The sequence below is a fragment of the Cyanistes caeruleus genome, chromosome 28, assembly GCF_971803275.1.
Source record: "Cyanistes caeruleus chromosome 28, bCyaCae1.hap1.1, whole genome shotgun sequence".
Lineage (NCBI taxonomy): Eukaryota > Metazoa > Chordata > Aves > Passeriformes > Paridae > Cyanistes > Cyanistes caeruleus.
Window position 1 is genome coordinate 261551 of NC_141728.1, and position 27781 is coordinate 289331.

At 62.2% G+C, this 27781-nt stretch overlaps 1 protein-coding gene and 1 long non-coding RNA gene across 2 annotated transcripts in view; one reads left to right on the forward strand and one right to left on the reverse strand.

Annotated features, from left to right (window-relative positions):
* Nucleotides 1-27779, forward strand: ATP4A (ATPase H+/K+ transporting subunit alpha). Its single transcript, XM_086864912.1, has 23 exons — nucleotides 1-50; nucleotides 1231-1317; nucleotides 1725-1784; nucleotides 2320-2523; nucleotides 3456-3569; nucleotides 4339-4473; nucleotides 5225-5342; nucleotides 6626-6894; nucleotides 9196-9394; nucleotides 10693-10802; nucleotides 11692-11826; nucleotides 13783-13963; nucleotides 14964-15133; nucleotides 16074-16210; nucleotides 16972-17122; nucleotides 17768-17936; nucleotides 18625-18779; nucleotides 20132-20255; nucleotides 21323-21468; nucleotides 23590-23723; nucleotides 25512-25613; nucleotides 26347-26438; nucleotides 27270-27779. The coding sequence occupies exons 1-23, from the start codon at nucleotides 39-41 to the stop codon at nucleotides 27296-27298; spliced, it is 3033 nt and encodes a 1010-aa protein (XP_086721038.1). The 5' UTR covers nucleotides 1-38; the 3' UTR covers nucleotides 27299-27779.
* LOC147648973 (uncharacterized) overlaps nucleotides 13755-27781 on the reverse strand; it is a 48057-nt gene continuing 34030 nt past the window's right edge. The window contains exon 5 of the long non-coding RNA XR_015279640.1: nucleotides 13755-13774. This is a non-coding gene — a long non-coding RNA (uncharacterized LOC147648973). The remainder of the gene's footprint in view (nucleotides 13775-27781) is intronic.

Below are 27781 nucleotides of genomic sequence, written 5' to 3' on the forward strand. Positions count from 1 at the left end.
AACCGGGACAAACCGGGAGAGACCGGGAGAGAGCAGAGATGGGGATGGAGGTGAGTGGGGAGAGGGACGGGAGCGGGGAGGGGAGAGGGAGAGAGGGAGGATGAGGGGAGGGAAGGGAGATGGAGAGAGGAGGATGAAGGGAGAGAGGGAAGCAGGGAGGGAGGATTGAAAGGAGAGAGGGACGGGAGGGGAGAGGGGAGAGGGAGAGAGGGAGGATCAAGGAGAGATGGAAGGAGGGAGGATTGAGGGGAGAGGGAGGGACAGGAGGATGGAGAGGGGAGATGGAGGAGGAGGATGGGAGAGAGGGAGGGAGGAAATGAGAGATGGAAGGAGAGAGGGAGAGGAGGATGGAGGGGGGAGAGGGAAGGAGAGAGGATGAAGGGAGATGGAGAGGAGGATCGAGGGGGAGAGGGAAACAGGGAGGGAGGAATGGAAGGGGAGAGGGACGGGAGGACCGAGGGGAGATGGAGACGGGAGGATGGAGGGGAGAGGGATGGGAAAGAGGGAGGGAGGAAATGAGGAGAGATGGAAGGAGAGAGGGAGGATGGAGGGGAGAGGGACGGGGGGATCGAGGGGAGATGGAGGAGGAGGAGTGAGGGGAGAGGGGAGAGGGGGAGGGAGGAGAGGAGGATGGAAAGAGGGGAGAGGGGGATGGAAGGAGGAGAGGAGAGAGGGACGGGAGGATGGAGGGGAGATGGAGGAGGATGGAGGGGAGAGGGAGAGAGGGAGGATTGAAAGGAGAGAGGGACGGGGGGATGGAGGGGAGAGGGGGAGGGAGGAGAGAGGGGAGGTGGGGAGAGGGAGGGAGGGATGGAGGGAGAAGATGAGAGGGGAGGATGGAGAGGGGAGATGGAAGGAGAGAGGGAGGATGGAGGGGAGAGGGGAGGGAGGAGAGGAGGATGGAGTGAGGGGAGAGGGGAGAGGAGGATTGAGGGGAGAGAGGGACGGGAGGATCGAGGAGAGATGGAGGAGAGAGGGGAGAGGGGAGAGGAGGATGGAGGGGGGAGATGGAAGGAGGGAGGATCAAGGAGAGATGGAGGAGGAGGAGGAGGAGGAGGAGGGAAGATGAAGGGAGAGAGGGAGGAGGATCGAGGGGAGAGGGACGGAAAGAGGGAGGGAGGAGAGAGGGGAGATGGAGGAGGATGAAGGGAGAGAGGGACCCCTCCCCCCTCCCCCTCTGACCCCTCCCCTCCCCCCTCCCCCTCTGACCCCTCCCCTCCCCCCCCCCAGAAGTTCGAGCTCGGCCCCTCCCCCCCCGCGCGGGGGCGGCGCAAGAAACGCGAGAGGCTGGAGGAGATGAAACGGGAACTGGAACTGGTGAGACTGGGAGGGACTGGGAGGGACTGGGAGGGACTGGGAGGGACTGGGAGGGACTGGGATGGACTGGGATGGACTGGGAGGGACTGGGAGGGACTGGGATGGAACTGGGATGGACTGGGGGGGACTGGGATGGACTGGGATGGACTGGGGGGGACTGGGATGGACTGGGAGGGAACTGGGGATTACTGGTTTATACTGGTTTGGGGTTTGGGGTTACTGGGAGCACTGGGAGGGTCCCTGGGGTGGCTGAACTGGTTTAAACTGGTTTGTGCTGGTTTAAACTGGTTTGTGCTGGTTTAAACTGGTTTGTACTGGTTTAAACTGGTCCGTACTGGTTTAAACTGGTCCGTACTGGTTTAAACTGGTCTGTACTGGTTTAAACTGGTCCGTGCTGGTGCCCGCAGGACGATCACAAACTGGACGTGAAGGAGCTGGAGCTGAAATACAGCACCAACGCCAGCACGGTGACCTCTGACCCCTGAGTGACCCCTGAGTGACCCCTGAGTGACCCTGAGTGACCCCTGAGTGACCCCGAGTGACCCTGAGTGACCCCTGAGTGACCCGAGTGACCCTGAGTGACCCCTGAGTGACCCCTGAGTGACCCCTGAGTGACCCCTGAGTGACCCCAATGACCCCTGAGTGACCCTGAGTGACCCCTGAGTGACCCCTGAGTGACCCCTGACCCCTGTCCATGTCCGCAGGGTCTGTCGGAGGCGGCGGCGGCCGAGCGGCTCCTCCGGGACGGCCGGAACGAGCTGCTGACCGCTGACCCCTGAGTGACCCCTGACCCCTGAGTGACCCCAATGACCCTGAGTGACCCTGAGTGACCATTTCCTGTCCGCAGGGTCTGTCCGAGGCAGTGGCGGCCGAGCGGCTGCTCCGGGACGGCCGGAACGAGCTGCTGACCGCTGACCCCTGAGTGACCCCTGAGTGACCCCAGTGACCCCAATGACCCTGAGTGACCCCAATGACCCCTGAATGACCATTTCCTGTCTGCAGGGTCTGTCGGAGGCGGCGGCGGCCGAGCGGCTGCTCCGGGACGGCCGGAACGAGCTGCGGCCGCCGCGGGGGACGCCGGGCTGGGCGCGCTTTGGCCGGCAGCTGGCCGGGGGCCTGCAGTGCCTGATGTGGGTGGCAGCGGTCATCTGCCTGACCGCCTACGGCGTGCAGCGGGGAGAGGGTGACCGGGGCAGCTCGGACAATGTGAGTGCACCTGAGATACACCTGGGCACACCTGGGCACACCTGGGCACACCTGGGGGCAGTTATAACACACCTGGGCACACCTGGGCACACCTGGGCACACCTGGGCACACCTGGGGTACACCTGGGCACACCTGGGGTACCTGTAACACACCTGGGGGCAGTTATAACACACCTGGGCACACCTGGGCACACCTGGGGTACCTGTAACACACCTGGGGGCAGTTATAACACACCTGGACACACCTGGGCACACCTGGGGGCAGTTATAACACACCTGGGCACACCTGGGGGCAGTTATAACACACCTGGGCACACCTGGACACACCTGAGATACCTGTAACACACCTGGGCACACCTGGGCACACCTGGACACACCTGGGCACACCTGGGGGCAGTTATAACACACCTGGGCACACCTGGGCACGCCTGGGGGCAGTTATAACACACCTGGGCACACCTGGGCACACCTGGCTGGGCTCATCTGCCTGACCGCCTACGGCGTGCAGCGGGGAGAGGGTGACCGGGGCAGCTCGGACAACGTGAGTGCACCTGGGGCACATCTGAGATACACCTGGGCACACCTGGGCACACCTGGGGTACCTGTAACACACCTGGGGGCAGTTATAACACACCTGGGCACACCTGGGCACACCTGGACACACCTGGGCACACCTGGGCACACCTGTAGCACACCTGGGCACACCTGAGACACACCTGTAGCACACCTGGGCACACCTGGACACACCTGGGCACACCCGAGATACACCTGGGGTACCTGTAACACACCTGGGCACACCTGGGGTATACCTGTACACACCTGTAGCACACCTGTAGAACCCCTGGGCACACCTGTAGCACACCTGGGCACACCTGTAGCACAGCTGTAGCACAGCTGGGCCCAGGCCCGCCCTCACCTGGCCTCACCTGCAGCTGTACCTGGCCGTGGCTCTCATCGCCGTCGTGGTCGTCACCGGATGCTTCGGTTACTACCAGGAGTTCAAGAGCACCAACATCATCGCCAGCTTCCGCAACCTGGTCCCGCAGGTGAGCGCACCTGGGGCACCTGGGCACACCTGGGGACATCAAAAACACACCTGGGGCACCTGGGGACAACAAAAACACACCTGGGGCACCTGGGGACACCTGGGGACACCTGGGGACACCTGGGGACAACAAAAACACACCTGGGGACACCTGGGGACACCTGGGGACACCTGGGGACACCAAAAACACACCTGGGGCACCTGGGGACAACAAAAACACACCTGGGGACACCTGGGGACACCTGGGCACACCTGGGGACACCTGGGGACAACAAAAACACACCTGGGGCACCTGGGGACACCTGGGGACACCTGGGGGAGAGAAAATCACACCTGGGGACATCAAAAACACACCTGGCACACCTGGGGACACCCGGGGACACCTGAGAGACCCCCAGGGACACCTGGGGACATCTGGGGACATCAAAACCACACCTGAGGATACCTGGGGGGAGAGAAAATCACACCTGGGCACACCTGGCTGGGGTGGTGAGGGCACCTGGGGCTGCGATCACACCTGGGGTCTCACCTGTGCTCACCTGGGCACACCTGGGGACACCTGGGCACACCTGGGCACACCTGTGGTGTCACCTGTGCTCACCTGTGCACACCTGGGCACACCTGGAGGTTATCTGGGCACACCTGGGGACACACCTGTGCACACCTGGGTGTTATTTGGGCACACCTGAGCTCACCTGTGCACACCTGTGCACACCTGGGGACACACCTGTGCACACCTGTGGTCTCACCTGGTCTCTCACCTGTGCCAGCAAGCCACGGTGATCCGGGCGGGGCAGACGCTGCAGGTGAACGCGGCCGAGCTGGTCCTGGGGGACCTGGTGGAGATCAAAGGTGGAGATCGAGTCCCGGCCGACATCCGGATCCTGGCGGCGCAGGGCTGCAAGGTGAGCGCACCTGGGCACACCTGGGCACACCTGGGCACAGCTGGGCACAGCTGGGGACACCTGGGGACACCTGGGACACACCTGGGCACACCTGGGCACACCTGGGCACACCTGGGCACACCTGGGGGGGATAAAAACTCACCTGGGCGCACCTGGGCACACCTGGGCACAGCTGGGGACACCTGGGATACACCTGGGCACACCTGGGCACACCTGGGACACACCTGGGACACACCTGGGACACACCTGGGCACACCTGGGTACACCTGGGCACACCTGGGACACACCTGGGGGGGATAAAAACTCACCTGGGCACACCTGGGCACACCTGGGCACACCTGGAACACAGCTGGGGGGCGTAAAAGCACATCTAGAGACACCTGGATGCACCTGGGGGGCATCAAAACACACCTGGGCATACCTGGGGGCACCAAAACTCACCTAGGGACACCTGGGGGGTACCCAGGGACACCTGGGCGCACCTGGGGGGCAAAAAACTCACCTGGGCACACCTGGGGGGTGTAAAAACACACCTGGGCACACCTGGAAACACCAAAACACACCTGGGCACACCTGGGGACACCTGGGCACAGCTGGGGACACCTGGGCACACCTGGGACACACCTGGACACACCTGGGACACACCTGGACACACCTGGGCACAGCTGGGGACACCTGAGACACACTTGGGACACACCTGGGCACAGCTGGGCACAGCTGGAGGCTCAGGTGTGGGCGGGGCCTGGCCCAGGTGGACAATTCCTCGCTGACCGGGGAGTCGGAGCCGCAGACGCGCTCACCTGAGTGCAGCCACGAGTCTCACCTGGAGAGCCGCAACATCGCCTTCTTCTCCACCATGTGCCTGGAGGGTGAGCACACCTGGGGACACACCTGGGGACACCTGGGGACAGCTGGGGACACCTGGGGACACCTGGGGACAACAAAAACACACCTGGGGACACCTGGGGACACCTGGGGACACACCTGGGGACACCTGGGGACACCTGGGACACACCTGGGGACAACAAAAACACACCTGGGGACACCTGGGGACACCTGGGGACACACCTGGGGACACCTGGGGACACCAAAACACACCTGGGGTCACACCTGGGGACACCAAAACTCACCTGGGCACACCTGGGGACACCTGGGCACACCTGGGGACAACAAAAACACACCTGGGGACACCTGGGGACACCTGGGGACAACAAAAACACACCTGGGGACACCTGGGGACACCTGGGGACACCTGGGGACACCTGGGGACAACAAAAACACACCTGGGGACACCTGGGGACACATGGGGACACCTGGGGACACCTGGGTCACACCTGTGTCACACCTGGGGACACCTGGGGACACCTGGGAACACACCTGGGGACAGCTGGGGACACCAAAAACACACCTGGGGACACCTGGGGACACACCTGGGTCACTTGGGGCACACCTGGTCACACCTGGGCACACCTGACCCCCTGTCACCTGTCCCCAGGTACGGCCACGGGTCTGGTGATCAGCACAGGTGACCGCACGGTGATCGGCCGCATCGCCAGCCTGGGCTGGGGCACACCTGGGGACACCTGGGTCACACCTGTGTCACACCTGGGTCACACCTGGTCACACCTGGACACACATGGGGACACCAAAACACACCTGGGGTCACACCTGGGGACACACCTGACCCCCTGTCACCTGTCCCCAGGTACGGCCACGGGTCTGGTGATCAGCACAGGTGACCGCACGGTGATCGGCCGCATCGCCAGCCTGGGCTGGGGGACACCTGGGGACACCTGGGTCACACCTGGGTCACTTGGGGCACACCTGGGTCACACCTGGGGACACCAAAACACACCTGGGTCACACCTGGGTCACACCTGGTCACACCTGGTCACACATGGGGACACCAAAACACACCTGGGTCACACCTGTGTCACACCTGACCCCCTCTCACCTGTCCCCAGGTACGGCCATGGGTCTGGTGATCAGCACAGGTGACCGCACGGTGATCGGCCGCATCGCCAGCCTGGGCTGGGGCACACCTGGGGACACCTGGGTCACACCTGGTCACACCTGGTCACACATGGGGACACCAAAACACACCTGGGGACACACCTGGGGACACACCTGACCCCCTCTCACCTGTCCCCAGGTACGGCCACGGGTCTGGTGATCAGCACAGGTGACCGCACGGTGATCGGCCGCATCGCCAGCCTGGCGTCGGGCGTGGAGAACGAGAAGACGCCGATCGCGGTGGAGATCGAGCACTTTGTGGACATCATCGCCGGGCTGGCCGTGCTCTTCGGCGGCACCTTCTTCGTGGTGGCCATGCTGATCGGCTACCCCCTGCTGCGCGCCGTCGTCTTCTTCATGGCCATCGTGGTGGCCTACGTGCCCGAGGGGCTGCTGGCCACCGTCACGGTACGGGCACCTGGGGGGTCTGGGGATACCTGGGGACACCTGGGCACACCTGGAGTGAGGAACCCTTGAGGTGTTTATGGGTTCTACCAAAGGTTCTGAGGTCGTTATGGGGTCCCAGCACAGTGGGAGAGGTCCGAGGGACAGGTGGAGCTCACCTGGGCACACCTGGGCACACCTGGGCGCACCTGGGGGGTCTGGGGATACACCTGGAGTGAGGAACCCTTCAGGTGTTTATGGGTTCCACCAAAGGTTCTGAGATCGTTATGGGGTCCCAGCACAGTGGGAGAGGTCAGAGGGACAGGTGGAGCTCACCTGAGCACACCTGGGGACACCTGGGCACACCTGGACACACCTGGAGTCAGGAACCCTTGAGGTGTTTATGGGTTCCACCAAAGGTTCTGGAAGTTCTGAGGTCGTTATGGGGTCCCGGCTCAGTGTGGAGGGTCAGAGGGACAGGTGGAGCTCACCTGGGCACACCTGGGGACACCTGGGGGCACCTGGACACACCTGGGGACACCTGGAGTGAGGAACCCTTGAGGTGTTTATGGGTTCTACCAAAGGTTCTGGGGGTTCTGAGGTCATTATGGGGTCCCAGCACAGTGTGGAGGGTCAGAGGGACAGGTGGAGCTCACCTGGACACCTGGGCACACCTGGGCACACCTGGACACACCTGGGCGCACCTGGGCACACCTGGGGGGTCTGGGGATACACCTGGAGTGAGGAACCCTTCAGGTGTTTATGGGTTCCACCAAAGGTTCTGAGGTCGTTATGGGGTCTCAGCACAGTGTGGAGGGTCAGAGGGACAGGTGGAGCTCACCTGAGCACACCTGGACACACCTGGACACACCTGGGCACACCTGGGCACACCTGGAGTGAGGAACCCTTGAGGTGTTTATGGGTTCTACCAAAGGTTCTGGGGGTTCTGAGGTCATTATGGGGTCCCAGCACAGTGTGGAGGGTCAGAGGGACAGGTGGAGCTCACCTGGACACCTGGGGACACCTGGGGACACCTGAGCACACCTGGAGTGAGGAACCCTTGAGGTGTTTATGGGTTCTACCAAAGGTTCTGAGGTCGTTATGGGGTCCCAGCTCAGTGGGAGAGGTCAGAGGGACAGGTGGAGCTCACCTGAGCACACCTGAGCACACCTGGGCACACCTGGGGCACCTGGGCACACCTGGGGACACCTGGAGTGAGGAACCCTTGAGGTGTTTATGGGTTCCACCAAAGGTTCTGAGGTCGTTATGGGGTCTCAGCACAGTGTGGAGGGTCCGAGGGACAGGTGGAGCACACCTGGGCACACCTGGGCACACCTGGGGACACCTGGACACACCTGGGCACACCTGGGCACACCTGAGCACACCTGGGGACACCTGGGGGCACCTGAGCACACCTGGGGGCACCTGGGCACACCTGGGCACACCTGGAGTGAGGAACCCTTGAGGTTTTTCTGGGTTCTACCAAAAGCCCTGGAAGCTCCGAGCTCCTGACGAGCTCCCAGCACCACCCGGGGGGCCCAGGTGAGCTCCCCTCACCTGTCCAGGTGTGCTGTGACCCACCCAGGTGTGCTGTGACCCACCCAGGTGTGCTCTCACCTGCCCAGGTGTGCTCTCAGTGCCCCACCCAGGTGTGCTGTGACCCAGCCAGGTGTGCTGTGACCCACCCAGGTGTGCTGTGACCCAGCCAGGTGTGCTCTCACCTGCCCAGGTGTGCTGTGACCTGTCCAGGTGTGCTCTCACCTGTCCAGGTGTGCTGTGACCCAGCCAGGTGTGCTGTGACCCACCCAGGTGTGCTGTGACCCAGCCAGGTGTGCTCTCACCTGCCCAGGTGTGCTGTGACCCACCCAGGTGTGCTCTCACCTGCCCAGGTGTGCTCTCAGTGCCCCACCCAGGTGTGCTGTGACCCAGCCAGGTGTGCTCTCACCTGCCCAGGTGTGCTGTGACCCACCCAGGTGTGCTCTCACCTGCCCAGGTGTGCTCTCAGTGCCCCACCCAGGTGTGCTGTGACCCAGCCAGGTGTGCTCTCACCTGCCCAGGTGTGCTGTGACCCACCCAGGTGTGCTCTCACCTGCCCAGGTGTGCTCTCAGTGCCCCACCCAGGTGTGCTGTGACCCAGCCAGGTGTGCTCTCACCTGCCCAGGTGTGCTGTGACCCACCCAGGTGTGCTGTGACCCAGCCAGGTGTGCTCTCACCTGCCCAGGTGTGCTGTGACCCAGCCAGGTGTGCTCTCACCTGCCCAGGTGTGCTCTCAGTGCCCCACCCAGGTGTGCTGCGACCCAGCCAGGTGTGCTCTCACCTGCCCAGGTGTGCCTGTCGCTGACGGCCAAGCGCCTGGCGCGCAGGAACTGCGTGGTGAAGAACCTGGAGGCCGTGGAGACGCTGGGCTCCACCTCGGTCATCTGCTCCGACAAGACCGGCACCCTCACCCAGAACCGCATGACCGTGGCACACCTGTGGTTCGACGGACAGGTGCACACGGCCGACACCACCGAGGACCAGTCAGGTGAGGGGGACACACCTGGGGACACCTGGGGACAGCCAAAACACACCTGGGACACACCTGGGGACACCTGGACACACCTGGGGACACCCAGAACATACCTGGGACACACCTGGGGATACCTGGGACACCCAAAACACACCTGGGGACAGCCAGAACATACCTGGGACACACCTGGGGACAGCCAAAACACACCTGGGACACCTGGGACACACCTGGGACACCCAGAACACACCTGGGACACACCTGGGACACACCTGGGGACACCCAGAACCGCATGACCGTGGCACACCTGTGGTTCGACGGACAGGTGCACACGGCCGACACCACCGAGGACCAGTCAGGTGAGGGGGACACACCTGGGGACACACCTGGACACACCTGGGGACAGCCAGAACACACCTGGGGCACCCAGAACACACCTGGGACACACCTGGGGACAGCCAAAACACACCTGGGACACCTGGGACACACCTGGGGACACACCTGGGGACACCTGGGACACCCAGAACACACCTGGGACACACCTGGGGACACCTGGGGACACCCAGAACACACCTGGGACACCCAGAACACACCTGGGGACACCCAGAACACACCTGGGACACACCTGGGGACACCTGGGGACACCCAGAACACACCTGGGACACCCAGAACACACCTGGGACACACCTGGACACACCTGGGGACACCCAGAACACACCTGTGCACACCTGGATACACCTGGGGACACCTGGGGACACCTGGGGACAGCCAAAACACACCTGGGGACACCCAGAACACACCTGGGACACCTGGAACACACCTAGAACCCAACCTAGAACCACTCTAGAACCGAGTCTAGAACCGAGTCTAGAACCAAGTCTAGAACACACCTGGAGACACCTGGGAAACGCCTGGGGACACCTGGACACACCTGGGGACACCTGGGGACACCCGGACACACCTGGGGACACCTGTCACACACCTGGGGACACCTGGGGACACCTGGACACACCTGGGGACACCTGTCACACACCTGGGGACACCTGGGGACACCTGGACACACCTGGGGACACCTGTCACACACCTGGGGACACCTGGGGACACCCGGACACATCTGTCACACACCTGTCACACATCTGTCACACATCTGTCACACACCTGTCACACACCTGGGCACACCTGTCACACACCTGGGGACACCTGGGCACACCTGTCACACACCTGTCACACACCTGTCACACACCTGTCACACACCTGGGCACACCTGTCACACACCTGTCACACACCTGTCACACACCTGTGCCCCTCCCCCCCAGGTGAGAGCTTTGACCAATCGTCGGAGTCGTGGGCGCTGCTCAGCCAGGTGATCACGCTCTGCAACCGCGCCCAGTTCAAAGCCGGCCAGGAGGGCGTGCCCGTGGCACAGGTGGGGACTGGGACGGACTGGGAGGGACTGGTTTGAACTGGTTTGGACTGGTTTGAACTGGTTTGGACTGGTTTGGAGTGGTTTGGACTGGTTTGGACTGGTTTGGACTGGTTTGGACAGGTTTGGACAGGTTTGAACTGGTTTGGACTGGTTTGGACAGGTTTGAACTGGTTTGGACTGGTTTCGAGTGGTTTGGACTGGTTTGGACTGGTTTGGACTGGTTTGAACTGGTTTGGACTGGTTTGAACTGGTTTGGGCTGGTTTGGACTGGCTTTAACTGGTTTGAACTGGTTTATACTGGTTTGAACTGGTTTGGAGTGGTTTGGACTGGGAATGGACTGGTTTGAACTGGTTTGAACTGGTTTGGACTGGTTTGGAGTGGTTTGGACTGGTTTGAACTGGTTTGGAGTGGTTTGAACTGGGAATGGACTGGTTTGGACTGGTTTGAACTGGTTTATACTGGTTTGGACAGGTTTGGAGTGGTTTGGACTGGTTTGGAGTGGGAATGGACTGGTTTGGAGTGGTTTGGACTGGGAATGGACTGGTTTGAACTGGTTTGAACTGGTTTGGACCGGTTTGGAGTGGTTTGGACTGGTTTGAACTGGTTTGGACTGGTTTGGACTGGTTTGGACTGGTTTGAACTGGTTTGGAGTGGTTTGAACTGGTTTGGAGTGGTTTGGACTGGTTTGGACTGGTTTGAACTGGTTTGGACTGGTTTGAACTGGTTTGGAGTGGTTTGAACTGGTTTGGACTGGTTTGGACTGGTTTGGAGTGGTTTGGGCTGGTTTGGGCTGGTTTGGACTGGTTTGAACTGGTTCGGGGTTCCGGTTACTGGTTTGAACTGGGAGGGGAGGTGGGCGTGTCCTGACGGCGGCCCCGCCCCCCGCAGCGTGACGTCATCGGTGACGCGTCGGAGACGGCGCTGCTCAAGTTCGCGGAAGTGACGTCAGGGCCGGTGGCGGCCGCCAGGGGGCGCTGCCCGAAAATCGTGGAGCTGCCGTTCAACTCCACCAACAAATTCCAGGTGAGACACACCTGGACAGGTGAGAACACCTGGACAGGTGAGACAGGTGAGATACAACACCTGGACAGGTGAGACAGGTGAGATACAACACCTGGACAGGTGAGACACACCTGGACAGGTGAGACAGGTGAGACACAACACCTGGACAGGTGAGACAGGTGAGATACAACACCTGGACAGGTGAGACAGGTGAGATACAACACCTGGACAGGTGAGACACACCGGGACAGGTGAGACAGGTGAGACACACCTGGACAGGTGAGACACACCTGGACAGGTGAGACAGGTGAGACACAACACCTGGACAGGTGAGACAGGTGAGATACAACACCTGGACAGGTGAGACACACCTGGACAGGTGAGACAGGTGAGACACAACACCTGGACAGGTGAGACAGGTGAGATACAACACCTGGACAGGTGAGACAGGTGAGATACAACACCTGGACAGGTGAGACACACCGGGACAGGTGAGAGGGGACACCTGAACAGGTGAGACAGGTGAGATGGGACACCTGGACAGGTGAGATGGGACAGGTGAGACACACCTGGACAGGTGAGACAGGTGAGATGGGACACCTGGACAGGTGAGACAGGTGAGAGACACCTGGACAGGTGAGATGGGACACCTGGACAGGTGAGAGACAACACCTGGAGAGGTGAGACAGGTGGGAGAGGTGTCACAGGTGTACTCCAGGTGTAGCCAGGTGTACTCCAGGTGTACTCAGGGATACTCCAGGTGTACTCAGGGATACTCCAGGTGTATCAGGGATACTCCAGGTGTACCCAGGTGTACTCCAGGTGTACTCCAGGTGTACCCAGGTGTACTCCAGGTGTACTCAGGGATACTCCAGGTGTATCAGGGATACTCCAGGTGTATCAGGGATACTCCAGGTGTACTCCAGGTGTACCCAGGTGTACCCAGGTGTATCAGGGATACTCCAGGTGTACTCCAGGTGTACCCAGGTGTACTCCAGGTGTATCAGGGATACTCCAGGTGTACTCCAGGTGTATCCCAGGTGTGACTCACCTGTCCATGTCTCACCTGTGCAGGTGTCGGTGCACGAGGTGGGCGGGCGGCAGCTCCTGGTGCTCAAGGGCGGGGCTGGGTGTGTCACAGGTGTACTCAGGGATACTCCAGGTGTACTCCAGGTGTACCCAGGTGTACTCCAGGTGTATCAGGGATACTCCAGGTGTACTCCAGGTGTACCCAGGTGTACCCAGGTGTACCCAGGTGTACCCAGGTGTACCTGTCTCTCACCTGCGCAGGTGTCGGTGCACGAGGCGGGCGGGCGGCAGCTCCTGGTGCTCAAGGGCGGGGCTGGGTGTGTCACAGGTGTACTCCAGGTGTACTCCAGGTGTACCCAGGTGTACTCCAGGTGTATCAGGAATACTCCAGGTGTACTCAGGGATACTCCAGGTGTACCCAGGTGTACCCAGGTGTACCTGTCTCTCACCTGCGCAGGTGTCGGTGCACGAGGCGGGCGGGCGGCAGCTCCTGGTGCTCAAGGGCGGGGCTGGGTGTGTCACAGGTGTACTCCAGGTGTACTCCAGGTGTACCCAGGTGTACTCCAGGTGTATCAGGAATACTCCAGGTGTACTCAGGGATACTCCAGGTGTACCCAGGTGTACCCAGGTGTACCTGTCTCTCACCTGCGCAGGTGTCGGTGCACGAGGCGGGCGGGCGGCAGTTCCTGGTGCTGAAGGGCGGGGCTGGGTGTGTCACAGGTGTACCCAGGTGTACTCCAGGTGTACCCAGGTGTACCCAGGTGTACCCAGGTGTATCAGGGATACTCCAGGTGTACTCCAGGTGTACCCAGGTGTACCCAGGTGTACCCAGGTGTATCAGGGATACTCCAGGTGTACTCCAGGTGTACCCAGGTGTACCCAGGTGTACCCAGGTGTACCCAGGTGTATCCCAGGTGTGACTCACCTGTCCATGTCTCACCTGCGCAGGTGTCGGTGCACGAGGCGGGCGGGCGGCAGCTCCTGGTGCTCAAGGGCGCCCCCGAGCGGGTCCTGGAGCGGTGCCGGGGGTACCTGCGGGGGGGGGAGGAGCAGCCCCTGGACCCCCAATGGAGGCGGAGCCTGGAGGAGGCGTACGCGGAGCTGGGGGGGATGGGCGAGAGGGTGCTCGGTGAGTGGGGGAGGGGCTTGGGGTGGGGGAGGGGCGAGAGGGTGCTCGGTGAGTGGGGGAGGGGCTGGGTGATGGGGGAGGGGCGAGAGGGTGCTCGGTGAGTGGGGGAGGGGCTTGGGGTGGGGGAGGGGCTGGGTGATGGGGGAGGGGCGAGAGGGTGCTCGGTGAGTGGGGGAGGGGCTGGGAGAGTGGGGGAGGGGCTGGGAGGGGGGGGAGGGGCTGGGTGATGGGGGAGGGGCCGGGAGAGTGGGGGGAGGGGAAAGGGTGAGTGAGCCCCTCTGCCCATCCCCCACTAACGACCCCCCCCCAAGGTCCCAAATGTCCCAAATGACCCCGGTGACCCCAACAATGACCCCAGTGACCCCAACAATGACCCCCAGTGACCCCAACAATGACCCCAGTAACCCCAGTGACCCCAGTAATGACCCCAGTGACCCCCCAGTGTCCCCAGTGACCCCTGTGATGTCCCCTGTGATGACCCCAGTGACCCCTGTGATGTCCCCCCAGGTTTCAGTGCCCGCTGGCTGCCCCCCGGCTCCGTCCCGCCGGACACTGACCCCTCGGCGCTGGCCCAAGTGGCCACCGGGCTGTCCCCAGTGTCCCCAGTGATGTCCCCAGTGTCCCCAGTGTCCCCAGTGACCCCTGTGATGTCCCCAGTGTCCCCAGTGACCCCAGTGACCCCAGTGTCCCCCCAGGTTTCAGTGCCCGCTGGCTGCCCCCCGGGTCCATCCCGCCGGACACTGACCCCTCGGCGCTGGCCCAAGTGGCCACTGGGCTGTCCCCAGTGATGACCCCAGTGACCCCTGTGACCCCTGTGATGACCCCAGTGACCCCAGTGACCCCCAGTGTCCCCCCAGGTTTCAGTGCCCGCTGGCTGCCCCCTGGCTCCGTCCCGCCGGACACTGACCCCTCGGCGCTGGCCGAAGTGGCCACCGGGCTGTCCCCAGTGACCCCAGTGTCCCCAGTGACCCCTGTGATGTCCCCTGTGATGTCCCCCCAGGTTTCAGTGCCCGCTGGCTGCCCCCCGGCTCCGTCCCGCCGGACACTGACCCCTCGGCGCTGGCCGAAGTGGCCACCGGGCTCTGCTTCGCGGGGCTCGTGTCCCTCATCGACCCCCCCAGAGCCACCGTCCCCCAGGCCGTGCGCAAGTGCCGGACAGCCGGGATACGGGTGAGGACAGATGGACAGATGGACATGGGGACATTGGGGACAGCCGGGATACGGGTGAGGATGGACAGATGGACACTGGGGACATTGGGGACATTGGGGACATTGGGGACATCATTGGGGACATTGGGGACATTGGGGACATCATTGGGGACATTGGGGACAGCCGGGATACGGGTGAGGATGGACAGACGGACATTGGGGACATTGGGGACATTGGGGACATTGGGGACAGCCGGGATACGGGTGAGGACGGACAGACGGACATGGGGACATCACTGGGGACACTGGGGACACTGGGGACATTGGGGACATCATTGGGGACAGCCGGGATACGGGTGAGGACAGACGGACATTGGGGACATTTTGGGGGTGAGCCCACAGGTGGGACAGGTGAGGCAGGTGAGCCCCCAGGTGTCCCCAGGTGTGTCTCAGGTGTCCCCAGGTGACCCCAGGTGTCCCCAGGTGATCACGGTGACAGGTGACCACCCCAGGTGACTCAGGTGACCCCAGGTGTGTCCCCCCAGGTGATCAGGGTGACCCCAGGTGACTCAGGTGTGTCCCCAGTTGACCTCAGATGACCCCAGGTGTGTCCCCCCAGGTGATCAGGGTGACCCCAGGTGTCCCCAGGTGACCCCAGGTGTGTCCCCCCAGGTGATCAGGGTGACAGGTGACCACCCCAGGTGTTCCCCAGGTGACCCAGGTGTGTCTCAGGTGTCCCCAGGTGACCCCAGGTGTGTCCCCCAGGTGATCACGGTGACAGGTGACCACCCCAGGTGACTCAGGTGACCCCAGGTGTGTCCTCAGGTGTCCCCAGGTGACCCCAGGTGTCCCCCCAGGTGATCAGGGTGACCCCAGGTGTCCCCAGGTGACCCAGGTGTGTCCCCACAGGTGATCATGGTGACAGGTGACCCCCCCAGGTGACCCAGGTGTGTCCCCACAGGTGATCATGGTGACAGGTGACCACCCCATCACGGCCAAGGCCATCGCGGCCTCGGTGGGAATCATCTCCGAGGGCAGCGAGACCCCCGAGGACGTCGCCGCGCGCCTGCGCCTGCCCCTCGAGCAGGTGGACCCCAGGTGAGGCCCCGGGCGTGGCCCAGGTGTGTCCTCAGGTGTGTGAGAGTGTGCTCAGGTGTGTCCCCAGGTGTGCCCAGGTGTGCCCAGGTGTGCCCAGGTGTGTCCTCAGGTGTGTGAAAGTGTGCTCAGGTGTATCCAGGTGTCCCCAGGTGTGTCCAGGTGTGTTCAGGTGTGTGAGAGTGTGTTCAGGTGTGTCCCCAGGTGTCCTCAGGTGTGCCCAGGTGCGTCCTCAGGTGTGCTCAGGTGCTCTCAGGTGCACTCAGGTGTATCCAGGTGTGCTCAGGTGTGTCCCCAGGTGTCCCCAGGTGTGAGATGGTGCTCAGGTGTGTCCCAGGTGTGTCCAGGTGTGTCACTAGGTGTCCCCAAGTGTCTCTCAGGTGTCCCCAGGTGTGTCCAGGTGTGTCCCAGGTGTATCCAGGTGTCTCCAGGTGTGCTCAGGTGTCCCCAGGTGCACTCAGGTGTATCCAGGTGTGTCCCAGGTGTACCCAGGTGTGTCCCAGGTGTCCCCAGGTGTATCCAGGTGTATCCAGGTGTGTCCCAGGTGTCCCCAGGTGTATCCAGGTGTATCCAGGTGTGCCCAGGTGTGTCCCCTCTCAGGCAGGCGCGGGCCCGGGTGGTGACGGGGACCGAGCTGGCCTCGATGGCCCCGGGGACGCTGGAGGAGCTGCTGTGGGTGCAGGTGTGGGTGTGTCCAGGTGTGTCCAGGTGTGCCCAGGTGCACTCAGGTGTGCCCAGGTGTGCTCAGGTGCGTTCTCCGGCAGGCAGGCGCGGGCCCGGGTGGTGACGGGGACCGAGCTGGCCTCGATGGCCCCGGGGACGCTGGAGGAGCTGCTCCGCACCCACCCCGAGATGGTTTTCGCTCGGACGTCGCCGCAGCAGAAATTGGTCATCGTGGAGAGCTGCCAGCGGCTGGTGGGGACACGGGGGGGACACCGGGGGGGGACACCTGGGGGGGACACCTGGGGGGGGCTGGGGACACCGGGGGGGGACACCTGGGGGGGCTGGGGACACCTGGGGGGGTTTGGGGGGGTCTGGGGACACCGGGGGAGGGGTTTGGGGACATCAGGGGGGTCTGGGAGGGTCTGGGGGAGGGGTTTGGGGACACTGGGAGAGGGGTTTGGGGACACCGGGGGGGGTTTGGGGACACCGGGGGAGGGGTTTGGGGACATCGGGAGAGGGTTTGGGGACATCGGGGGAGGGGTTTGGGGACACCGGGGGGGGTTTGGGGACACTGGGGGATCGGGGGTGTCCCCACTGTCCCCGATGTTTCAGACACCGCAAATGAGCCCAGGGTCCCAAATGTCCCCAAACCCCCCCAAAACCCCCCCAAAACCCAACCCCCGGTGTCCCCGGTGTCCCCGGTGTCCCCAGGGCGCCATCGTGGCAGTGACGGGTGACGGCGTCAACGACTCCACACCCCCAAAACCCCCCAAAACCCCCCAAAATCCCCCCAAAACTGCCCCCAAACCCAACCCCCAATGTCCCCAAACCCGATGTCCCTGATGTCCCCGGTATCCCCGGTGTCCCCAACCCCCCCGGTGTCCCCGGTGTCCCCAGGGCGCCATCGTGGCGGTGACGGGTGACGGCGTCAACGACTCGCCGGCGCTGAAGAAAGCCGACATCGGCGTGGCCATGGGCATCGCCGGCTCCGACGCCGCCAAGAACGCGGCCGACATGATCCTGCTGGACGACAACTTCGCCTCCATCGTCACCGGCGTGGAGCAGGGTGAGTGACACACCTGGGCACACCTGGGGACACACCTGAACACACCTGGGGACACCTGGGGACATGGGGACACACCTGGGGACACCTGGGGACACACCTGGGGACACCTGAACACACCTGGGGACACCTGGGGACACACCTGGGGAACGCGGCCGACATGATCCTGCTGGACGACAACTTCGCCTCCATCGTCACCGGGGTGGAGCAGGGTGAGTGACACCTGGGGACACCTGGGGACACCTGGGGACACACCTGAACACACCTGAACACACCTGGGGACACCTGGGGACATGGGGACACACCTGGGGAACGCGGCCGACATGATCCTGCTGGACGACAACTTCGCCTCCATCGTCACCGGCGTGGAGCAGGGTGAGTGACACACCTGGGGACACACCTGGGGACACCTGGGGACACACCTGAACACACCTGAACACACCTGGGGACACCTGGGGACACACCTGGGGACACCTGGGGACACCTGGGGACACCTGGGCACACCTGGGGACACCTGGGGACACACCTGGGGACACCTGGGGACACCTGGGGACACCTGGGGACATGGGGACACACCTGGGGACACCTGGACACACCTGGGGACACCTGGACACACCTGGGGACACACCTGGGGACACACCTGGGCTCACCTGGTGTTACCTGTGCTCACCTGGGCCCCTCCCCCCCCCAGGGCGGCTGATCTTTGACAACCTGAAGAAATCCATCGCCTACACCTTGACCAAGAACATTCCGGAGCTGACGCCGTACCTGATCTACATCACGGCCAGCGTGCCCCTCCCCCTGGGCTGCATCACCATCCTCTTCATCGAGCTCTGCACCGACATCGTGAGCGCACCTGGGCTCACCTGGGGACACCTGGGGACACCTGGGGACTCCTGGGGACACCTGGGGATTCACCTGGGGACACCTGGGGTCACCTGGGGACACCTGGGGACTCCTGGGGACACCTGGGGACACCTGGGGACTCACCTGGGCACACCTGGGGACACCTGGGGACACCTGGGGACATCTGAGGACTCCTGGGGACACCTGGGGACACCTGGGGACTCACCTGGGCACACCTGGGGACACCTGGGGACTCCTGGGGACACCTGGGGACACCTGAGACACACCAGGGCTCACCTGGGGACTCACCTGGGGATGCCTGGGGACTCCCCTGGACACACCTGGGGACTCCTGGGGACTCCTGGGATCACCTGGGGACACCTGGGCACACCTGGGGACTCACCTGGGGATGCCTGGGGACACCTGGGCACACCTGGGGACTCACCTGGGGACACCTGGGGACACCTGGGGACTCCTGGGGACACCTGGGGACTCACCTGGGGACACCTGGGGACACCTGGGGACACCTGGGGACTCACCTGGGGATTCACCTGGGGACTCCTGGGGACACCTGGGGACACCTGGGGATTCACCTGGGCACACCTGGGGACACCTGGGGACACTTGGGGACTCACCTGGGGACACCTGGGGACACTTGGGGACTCACCTGGGGACACCTGGGGACACCTGGGCTCACCTGGGGACACCTGGGGTCACCTGGGGACACCTGGGGACACCTGGGGACACCTGGGGTCACCTGGGCTCACCTGGGGACACCTGGGGTCACCTGGGCTCACCTGGGGACACCTGGGGACACTTGGGGACTCACCTGGGGACACCTGGGGACACTTGGGGACTCACCTGGGGACACCTGGGGACTCACCTGGGGACACCTGGGGATACCTGGGCTCACCTGGGGACACCTGGGGTCACCTGGGGACACCTGGGGACACCTGGGGACACCTGGGGACTCACCTGGGCACACCTGGGGACACCTGGGGATTCACCTGGGGACTCCTGGGGACACCTGGGCTCACCTGGGGACACCTGGGGACACCTGGGGACTCACCTGGGGACATCTGGGCACACCTGGGGACTCACCTGGGGACATCTGGGGACTCCTGGGGACACCTGGGCTCACCTGGGACTCACTTGGGACTCACCTGGGCTCACCTGGGACTCACCTGGGCTCATCCTAAACTCACCTGGGCTCACCTGGGACTCACCTGAACCCCCCAAACCCCAATTTCGGGTTCCCCCAGGTGGGTTTTGGGGGTCTCTCAGGTGCGTGGGCGTGGTCCCGGCTGGCCCCGCCCCTCCCCTGGCCTCACCTGGCCTCACCTGTGCCGCAGTTCCCGTCGGTGTCGCTGGCGTACGAGCGCGCCGAGAGTGACATCATGCACCTGAAACCGCGCAACCCCCGGCGCGACCGATTGGTCAACGAGCCCCTGGCGGCCTACTCCTACTTCCAGATAGGTGAGCACAGGTGTGCACACCTGGGGACACACCTGGGGTCACCTGGGGTCACCTGGGGTCACCTGGGGGCCTACTCCTACTTCCAGATAGGTGAGCACAGGTGTGCACAGGTGTGCTCACCTGGGGATACACCTGGGGATACACCTGGGGTCACCTGGGGATACACCTGGGGTCACCTGGGGATACACTTGGGGTCACCTGGCGGCCTACTCCTACTTCCAGATAGGTGAGCACAGGTGTGCACACCTGGGGACACACCTGGGGTCACCTGGGGTCACCTGGGGTCACCTGGGGATACACCTGGGGTCACCTGGGGTCACCTGGGGATACACCTGGGGGCCTACTCCTACTTCCAGATAGGTGAGCACAGGTGTGCACACCTGGGGACACACCTGGGGTCACCTGGGGTCACCTGGGGTCACCTGGGGATACACCTGGGGTCACCTGGGGGCCTACTCCTACTTCCAGATAGGTGAGCACAGGTGTGCACACCTGGGGACACACCTGGGGACACACCTGGGGTCACCTGGGGTCACCTGGGGATACACCTGGGGGCCTACTCCTACTTCCAGATAGGTGAGCACAGGTGTGCACACCTGGGGACACACCTGGGGACACACCTGGGGTCACCTGGGGTCACCTGGGGTCACCTGGGCTGGGGTTACCTGGGGGATGTGCACACCTGACTGTCCCAACACCTGAGCCCTGAGGCCTCACCTGTCCTTACCTGTACCCCACCTGTATCTCACCTGTCCCTCACCTGTCTCACCTGTCCCACCTGTCTCATCTGCCTCACCTGTCTCACCTGTTCTCACCTGTCTCACCTGTCTCACCTGTCCGCAGGTGCGATCCAGTCCCTCTCACCTGTCTCACCTGTCCCACCTGTCCCACCTGTCCCACCTGTCCCACCTGTCTCACCTGTCTCACCTGTCTCACCTGTCTCACCTGTCCCACCTGTCTCACCTGTCTCACCTGTCCCACCTGTCTCACCTGTCTCACCTGTCTCACCTGTCTCACCTGTCCGCAGGTGTGATCCAGTCCCTCTCACCTGTCTCACCTGTCCGCAGGTGCGATCCAGTCCTTCGCGGGGTTCACCGATTACTTCGTGGCCATGGCTCAGGAGGGCTGGTGGCCGCTGCTGGTGCTGGGGCTGCGCCCGCGCTGGGAGGACGCGCACCTGCAGGACCTGCAGGACAGCTACGGGCAGGAATGGGTAAACTCACCTGTGCACACCTGTTCTCACCTGTTCTCACCTGTACACACCTGTACACACCTGTACACACCTGTACTGTCCTGTGTGCACACCTGTGTGCTCACCTGTGTGCTCACCTGTGCACACCTGTACACACCTGTGCTCTCCTGAGCGCACCTGCAGGACCTGCAGGACAGCTACGGGCAGGAATGGGTGAGTGCACACCTGGATACACCTGGATACACCTGTACACACCTGTACACACCTGTACTGTCCTGTGTGCACACCTGTGTGCTCACCTGTGCTCTCCTGAGCGCACCTGCAGGACCTGCAGGACAGCTACGGGCAGGAATGGGTAAACTCACCTGTGCACACCTGTACACACCTGTTCTCACCTGTTCTCACCTGTACACACCTGTACACACCTGTGTGCTCACCTGTGTACACACCTGTGCACACCTCTACACACCTGTGCTTTCCTGTGTACACACCTGTGCTCTCCTGTGCTCTCCTGAGCGCACCTGCAGGACCTGCAGGACAGCTACGGGCAGGAATGGGTAAACTCACCTGTTCTCACCTGTGCACACCTGGACACACCTGTACACACCTGGATACACCTGTACACACCTGTACTGTCCTGTGTGCACACCTGTGTGCTCACCTGTGTGCTCACCTGTGCTCTCCTGAGCGCACCTGCAGGACCTGCAGGACAGCTACGGGCAGGAGTGGGTGAGTGCACACCTGGATACACCTGGATACACCTGGATACACCTGTACACACCTGTACTGTCCTGTGTGCTCACCTGTGTGCTCACCTGTGCACACCTGTACACACCTGTACACACCTGGATACACCTGTACACACCTGTACACACCTGTACTGTCCTGTGTGCTCACCTGTGTGCTCACCTGTGCACACCTGTACACACCTGTGCTCTCCTGAGCGCACCTGCAGGACCTGCAGGACAGCTACGGGCAGGAGTGGGTGAGTGCACACCTGGATACACCTGGATACACCTGTACACACCTGTACACACCTGTACTGTCCTGTGTGCACACCTGTGTGCTCACCTGTGCTCTCCTGAGCGCACCTGCAGGACCTGCAGGACAGCTACGGGCAGGAGTGGGTGAGTACACACCTGTGCACACCTGTACACACCTGGATACACCTGTACACACCTGTCCTTACAGATGTTTGCGCAGCGCAGGTACCAGCAGTACACCTGTTACACCTGTACACACCTGTACACACCTGTACACACCTGTACACACCTGTACACGCCTGTACACACCTGTACTCACCTGTACACACCTGTGTGCTCACCTGTACACACCTGTACACACCTGTACACACCTGTGCTCACCTGTACACACCTGTACACACCTGTACACACCTGTACTCTCACCTGTCCCCGCAGACGTTCGCGCAGCGCAGGTACCAGCAGTACACCTGTTACACCTGTACACACCTGTACACACCTGTACACACCTGTGCTCACCTGTACACACCTGTACACACCTGTACACACCTGTACACACCTGTACTCTCACCTGTCCCCACAGACATTCGCGCAGCGCAGGTACCAGCAGTAAACCTGTTACACCTGTACACACCTGTTACACCTGTACACACCTGTACACACCTGTACACACCTGAGCTCACCTGTACACACCTGTGCTCACCTGTACACACCTGTACACACCTGTACACACCTGTGCTCACCTGTTCTCACCTCACCTGTCCCCGCAGACGTTCGCGCAGCGCAGGTACCAGCAGTACACCTGTTACACCTGTACACACCTGTACACACCTGTACACACCTGTACACACCTGTACACACCTGAGCTCACCTGTACACACCTGTACACACCTGTACTCTCACCTGTCCTTACAGACGTTCGCGCAGCGCAGGTACCAGCAGTACACCTGTTACACCTGTACACACCTGTACACACCTGTTACACCTGTACACACCTGTACACACCTGTTCTCACCTGTCCTTACAGACGTTCGCGCAGCGCAGGTACCAGCAGTACACCTGTTACACCTGTACACACCTGTGCTCACCTGTACACACCTGTGCTCACCTGTACACACCTGTACACACCTGTACACACCTGTACTCTCACCTGTCCCCGCAGACGTTCGCGCAGCGCAGGTACCAGCAGTACACCTGTTACACCGTGTTCTTCATCAGCATCGAGATGTGCCAGATCGCCGACGTGCTGATCCGGAAAACGCGGAGACTGTCCCTGTTCCAGCAGGGACCCTTCAGGTACACCTGGGGACAGGTGTGACACACCTGGGGTACACCTGGGCACACCTGGGCACACCTGGGGACAGGTGTGACACACCTGGGGGGGGTTTGGGTACACCTGGGGACACCTGGGCACACCTGGGGACAGGTACGGGGGTGCCAGATCGCTGACGTGCTGATCCGGAAAACCCGGAGACTGTCCCTGTTCCAGCAGGGACCCTTCAGGTACACCTGGGGACAGGTGTGACACACCTGGGGTACACCTGGGCACACCTGGGGACAGGTGTGACACACCTGGGGGGTGTTCGGGGACACCTGGGCACACCTGGGGACAGGTGTGACACACCTGGGGGGTGTTTGGGTACACCTGGGCACACCTGGGGACAGGTGTGACACACCTGGGGGGTGTTTGGGTACACCTGGGCACACCTGGGGACAGGTACGGGGGTGCCAGATCGCCGACGTGCTGATCCGGAAAACGCGGAGACTGTCCCTGTTCCAGCAGGGACCCTTCAGGTACACCTGGGGACAGGTGTGACACACCTGGGGGGTGTTTGGGCACACCTGGGGACACCTGGGGACAGGTGTGACACACCTGGGGGGTGTTTGGGCACACCTGGGCACACCTGGGCACACCTGGAGACACCTGGGGACACCTGGGGACACCTGGGATACACCTGGGGATACCTGGGAACACCTGGGAACACCTGGAGACACCTGGGGACACCTGGGGACACCTGGGCACACCTGGAGACACCTGGGGACACCTGGGGACACCTGGGATACACCTGGGGGCAGGTGTGATTCACCTGTTAGGGGTTGTACAGGTAACACAGGTGCCACAGGTGTTACCACAGGTGTCAGGTGACACAGGTGACACAGGTAGCAGGTGTCACAGGTGACACAGGTGACACCCAGGTGTATTAACAGGAACCGCACCCTGGTGGTCGCCATCGTGTTCCAGGTGTTATAAATGATATCACAGGTGTCACAGGTGTATCTCAGGTGTCACAGGTATTACAGGTGTAACTCAGGTGTATCTCAGGTGTCACAGGTGTAACTCAGGTGTAACTCAGGTGTATCTCAGGTGTCACAGGTGTTCCAGGTGTAACTCAGGTGTATCTCAGGTGTCACAGGTGTAACTCAGGTGTAACTCAGGTGTATCTCAGGTGTCACAGGTGTAACTCAGGTGTATCTCAGGTGTAACACAGGTATTACAGGTGTAACTCAGGTGTAACACAGGTGTAACTCAGGTGTAACTCAGGTGTAACTCAGGTGTAACTCAGGTGTATCTCAGGTGTAACACAGGTGTATCTCAGGTGTAACTCAGGTGTATTAACAGGAACCGCACCCTGGTGGTCGCCATCGTGTTCCAGGTGTTATAAATGATATCACAGGTGTAACTCAGGTGTATCTCAGGTGTAACACAGGTGTATTAACAGGAACCACACCCTGGTGGTCGCCATCGTGTTCCAGGTGTTATAAATGATATCTCAGGTGTTATCACAAGTGTTATCTCAGGTGTCACAGGTATTCCAGGTGTAACTCAGGTGTATCTCAGGTGTCACAGGTGTTCCAGGTGTAACTCAGGTGTATCTCAGGTGTAACACAGGTGTATTAACAGGAACCACACCCTGGTGGTCGCCATCGTGTTCCAGGTGTTATAAATGATATCTCAGGTGTTATCACAAGTGTTATCTCAGGTGTCACAGGTGTTCCAGGTGTAACTCAGGTGTATCTCAGGTGTCACAGGTGTTCCAGGTGTAACTCAGGTGTATCTCAGGTGTAACACAGGTGTGTTTTCAGGAACCGCACCCTGGTGGTCGCCATCGTGTTCCAGGTGTGCATCGGCTGCTTCCTCTGCTACTGCCCGGGGATGCCCAACATCTTCAACTTCATGCCCATCAGGTGAGCGCACCTGGGAGCCCCGAAACACACCTGGGGAGCCCCAAAACACACCTGGGAGCCCCGAAACACACCCGGGGACACCAAAATACACCTGGAGAGCCCCAAAACACACCTGGGGACACCTAAACACACCTGGAGAGCCCCAAAACACACCTGGGGACACCTAAACACACCTGGAGAGCCCCAAAACACACCTGGGGACACCTAAAATACACCTGGGGACACCTAAAATACACCTGGGGACACCTAAACACACCTGGGGAGCCCCAAAACACACCTGGGGACACCTAAACACACCTGGGGAGCCACAAAACACACCTGGGGACACCTAAAATACACCTGGGACCCCGAAATACACCTGGGGACACCTAAACACACCTGGGAGTCCCGAAACACACCTGGGGAGCCCCAAAACACACCTGGGGACACCAAAATACACCTGGGGAGCCCTAAAACACACCTGGGAGCCCTAGAACACACCTGGAGACACTAAAACACACCTGGGGAGCCCCGAAATACACCTGGGGACACCAAAACACACCTGGGAGTCCTAAAATACACCTGGGCACACCTGGGGGCACTTGGGGCACACCTGGGGGCACACCTGAGCACACCTGAGCACACCTGGGCACACCTGGGGGCACACCTGAGCACACCTGGGCACACCTGGGGGCACAGCTGAGCACACCTGAGCACACCTGAGCACACCTGAGCAGGTGTCGGCCCCGCCCAGGTTCCAGTGGTGGTTGGTGCCGATGCCCTTCGGGCTCCTCATCCTCATCTACGACGAGATCCGGAAACTCGGAGTGCGGAGACACCCGGGCAGTGAGTGACACACCTGGGCACACCTGGGCACACCTGGGCACACCTGGGGACAGCTGGGCACACCTGGGCACACCTGGGGACACCTGGGGACAGCTGGGCACACCTGGGCACACCTGGGGACACCTGGGGACACCTGGGCACACCTGGGGGGGCTGGGGACACACCTGGGGACACCTGGGGACACCTGGGCACACCTGGGCACACCTGGGGACACCTGGGCACACCTGGGGACAGCTGGGGACAGCTGGGGACAGCTGGGGACACACCTGGGGACACACCTGGGCACACCTGGGCACACCTGGGCACACCTGGGCACACCTGGGGACACACCTGGGCACACCTGGGCACACCTGGGGGGGCTGGGGACACACCTGGGGACAGCTGGGGACACCTGGGCACACCTGGGCACACCTGGGGACACACCTGGGCACACCTGGGGACACCTGGGGACACCTGGGCACCCCTGGGCACACCTGGGCACACCTGGGGACAGCTGGGGACAGCTGGGGACACCTGGGCACACCTGGGCACACCTGGGGACAGCTGGGGACACCTGGACGGGCTGGGGACACACCTGGGCACACCTGGGGACACCTGGGGACACCTGGGGACACCTGGGGGGGCTGGGGACACCTGGGGACTCACCTGGGGACACCTGGGCACACCTAGGGATACACCTGGGGACAGCTGGGGTACACCTGGACACACCTGGGGACACCTGGGGGGAGCTGGGGACAGCTGTGGGCACATCTGGGGACACTTGGGGACACATCCAGGGGTACCTGGGGGCTGCCCCACCCTCACCTGTCCGGGTTCTCTCCCCCCCTCCAGGTTGGTGGGATCGGGAACTTTACTACTGAGACACCTGGAGCTCACCTGGACCCCCCTGGGACACCTGGGACCCTCCCCCATCACTGGAGCTCACCTGGATCTCACCTGGAGCTCACCTGGGACACCTGGGACACCTGGAACTCACCTGGGACCCCCCCGGAACACCTGGAACTCACCTGGAGCTCACCTGGAGCTCACCTGGAGCTCACCTGGAGCTCACCTGGGACCCCCCTGGGACACCTGGGACCCTCCCTGGACACCTGGAGCTCACCTGGAGCTCACCTGGAGCTCACCTGGAGCTCACCTGGGCCCCTCCCCCCATCGCTGGGACCCACCTGGACCCACCCAGGACCCCCCTGGGACACCTGGAGCTCACCTGAGCCCCTCCCCCATCACTGGGACCCCCCCGGGCCCCTCCCCCATCGCTGGGCCCCTCCCCCGCACACCTGGACTGGGTTCCCCCCTCCCCCACCCCCCGTCCCCCCCAATAAAGGCACAGGTGACTCCTCAGG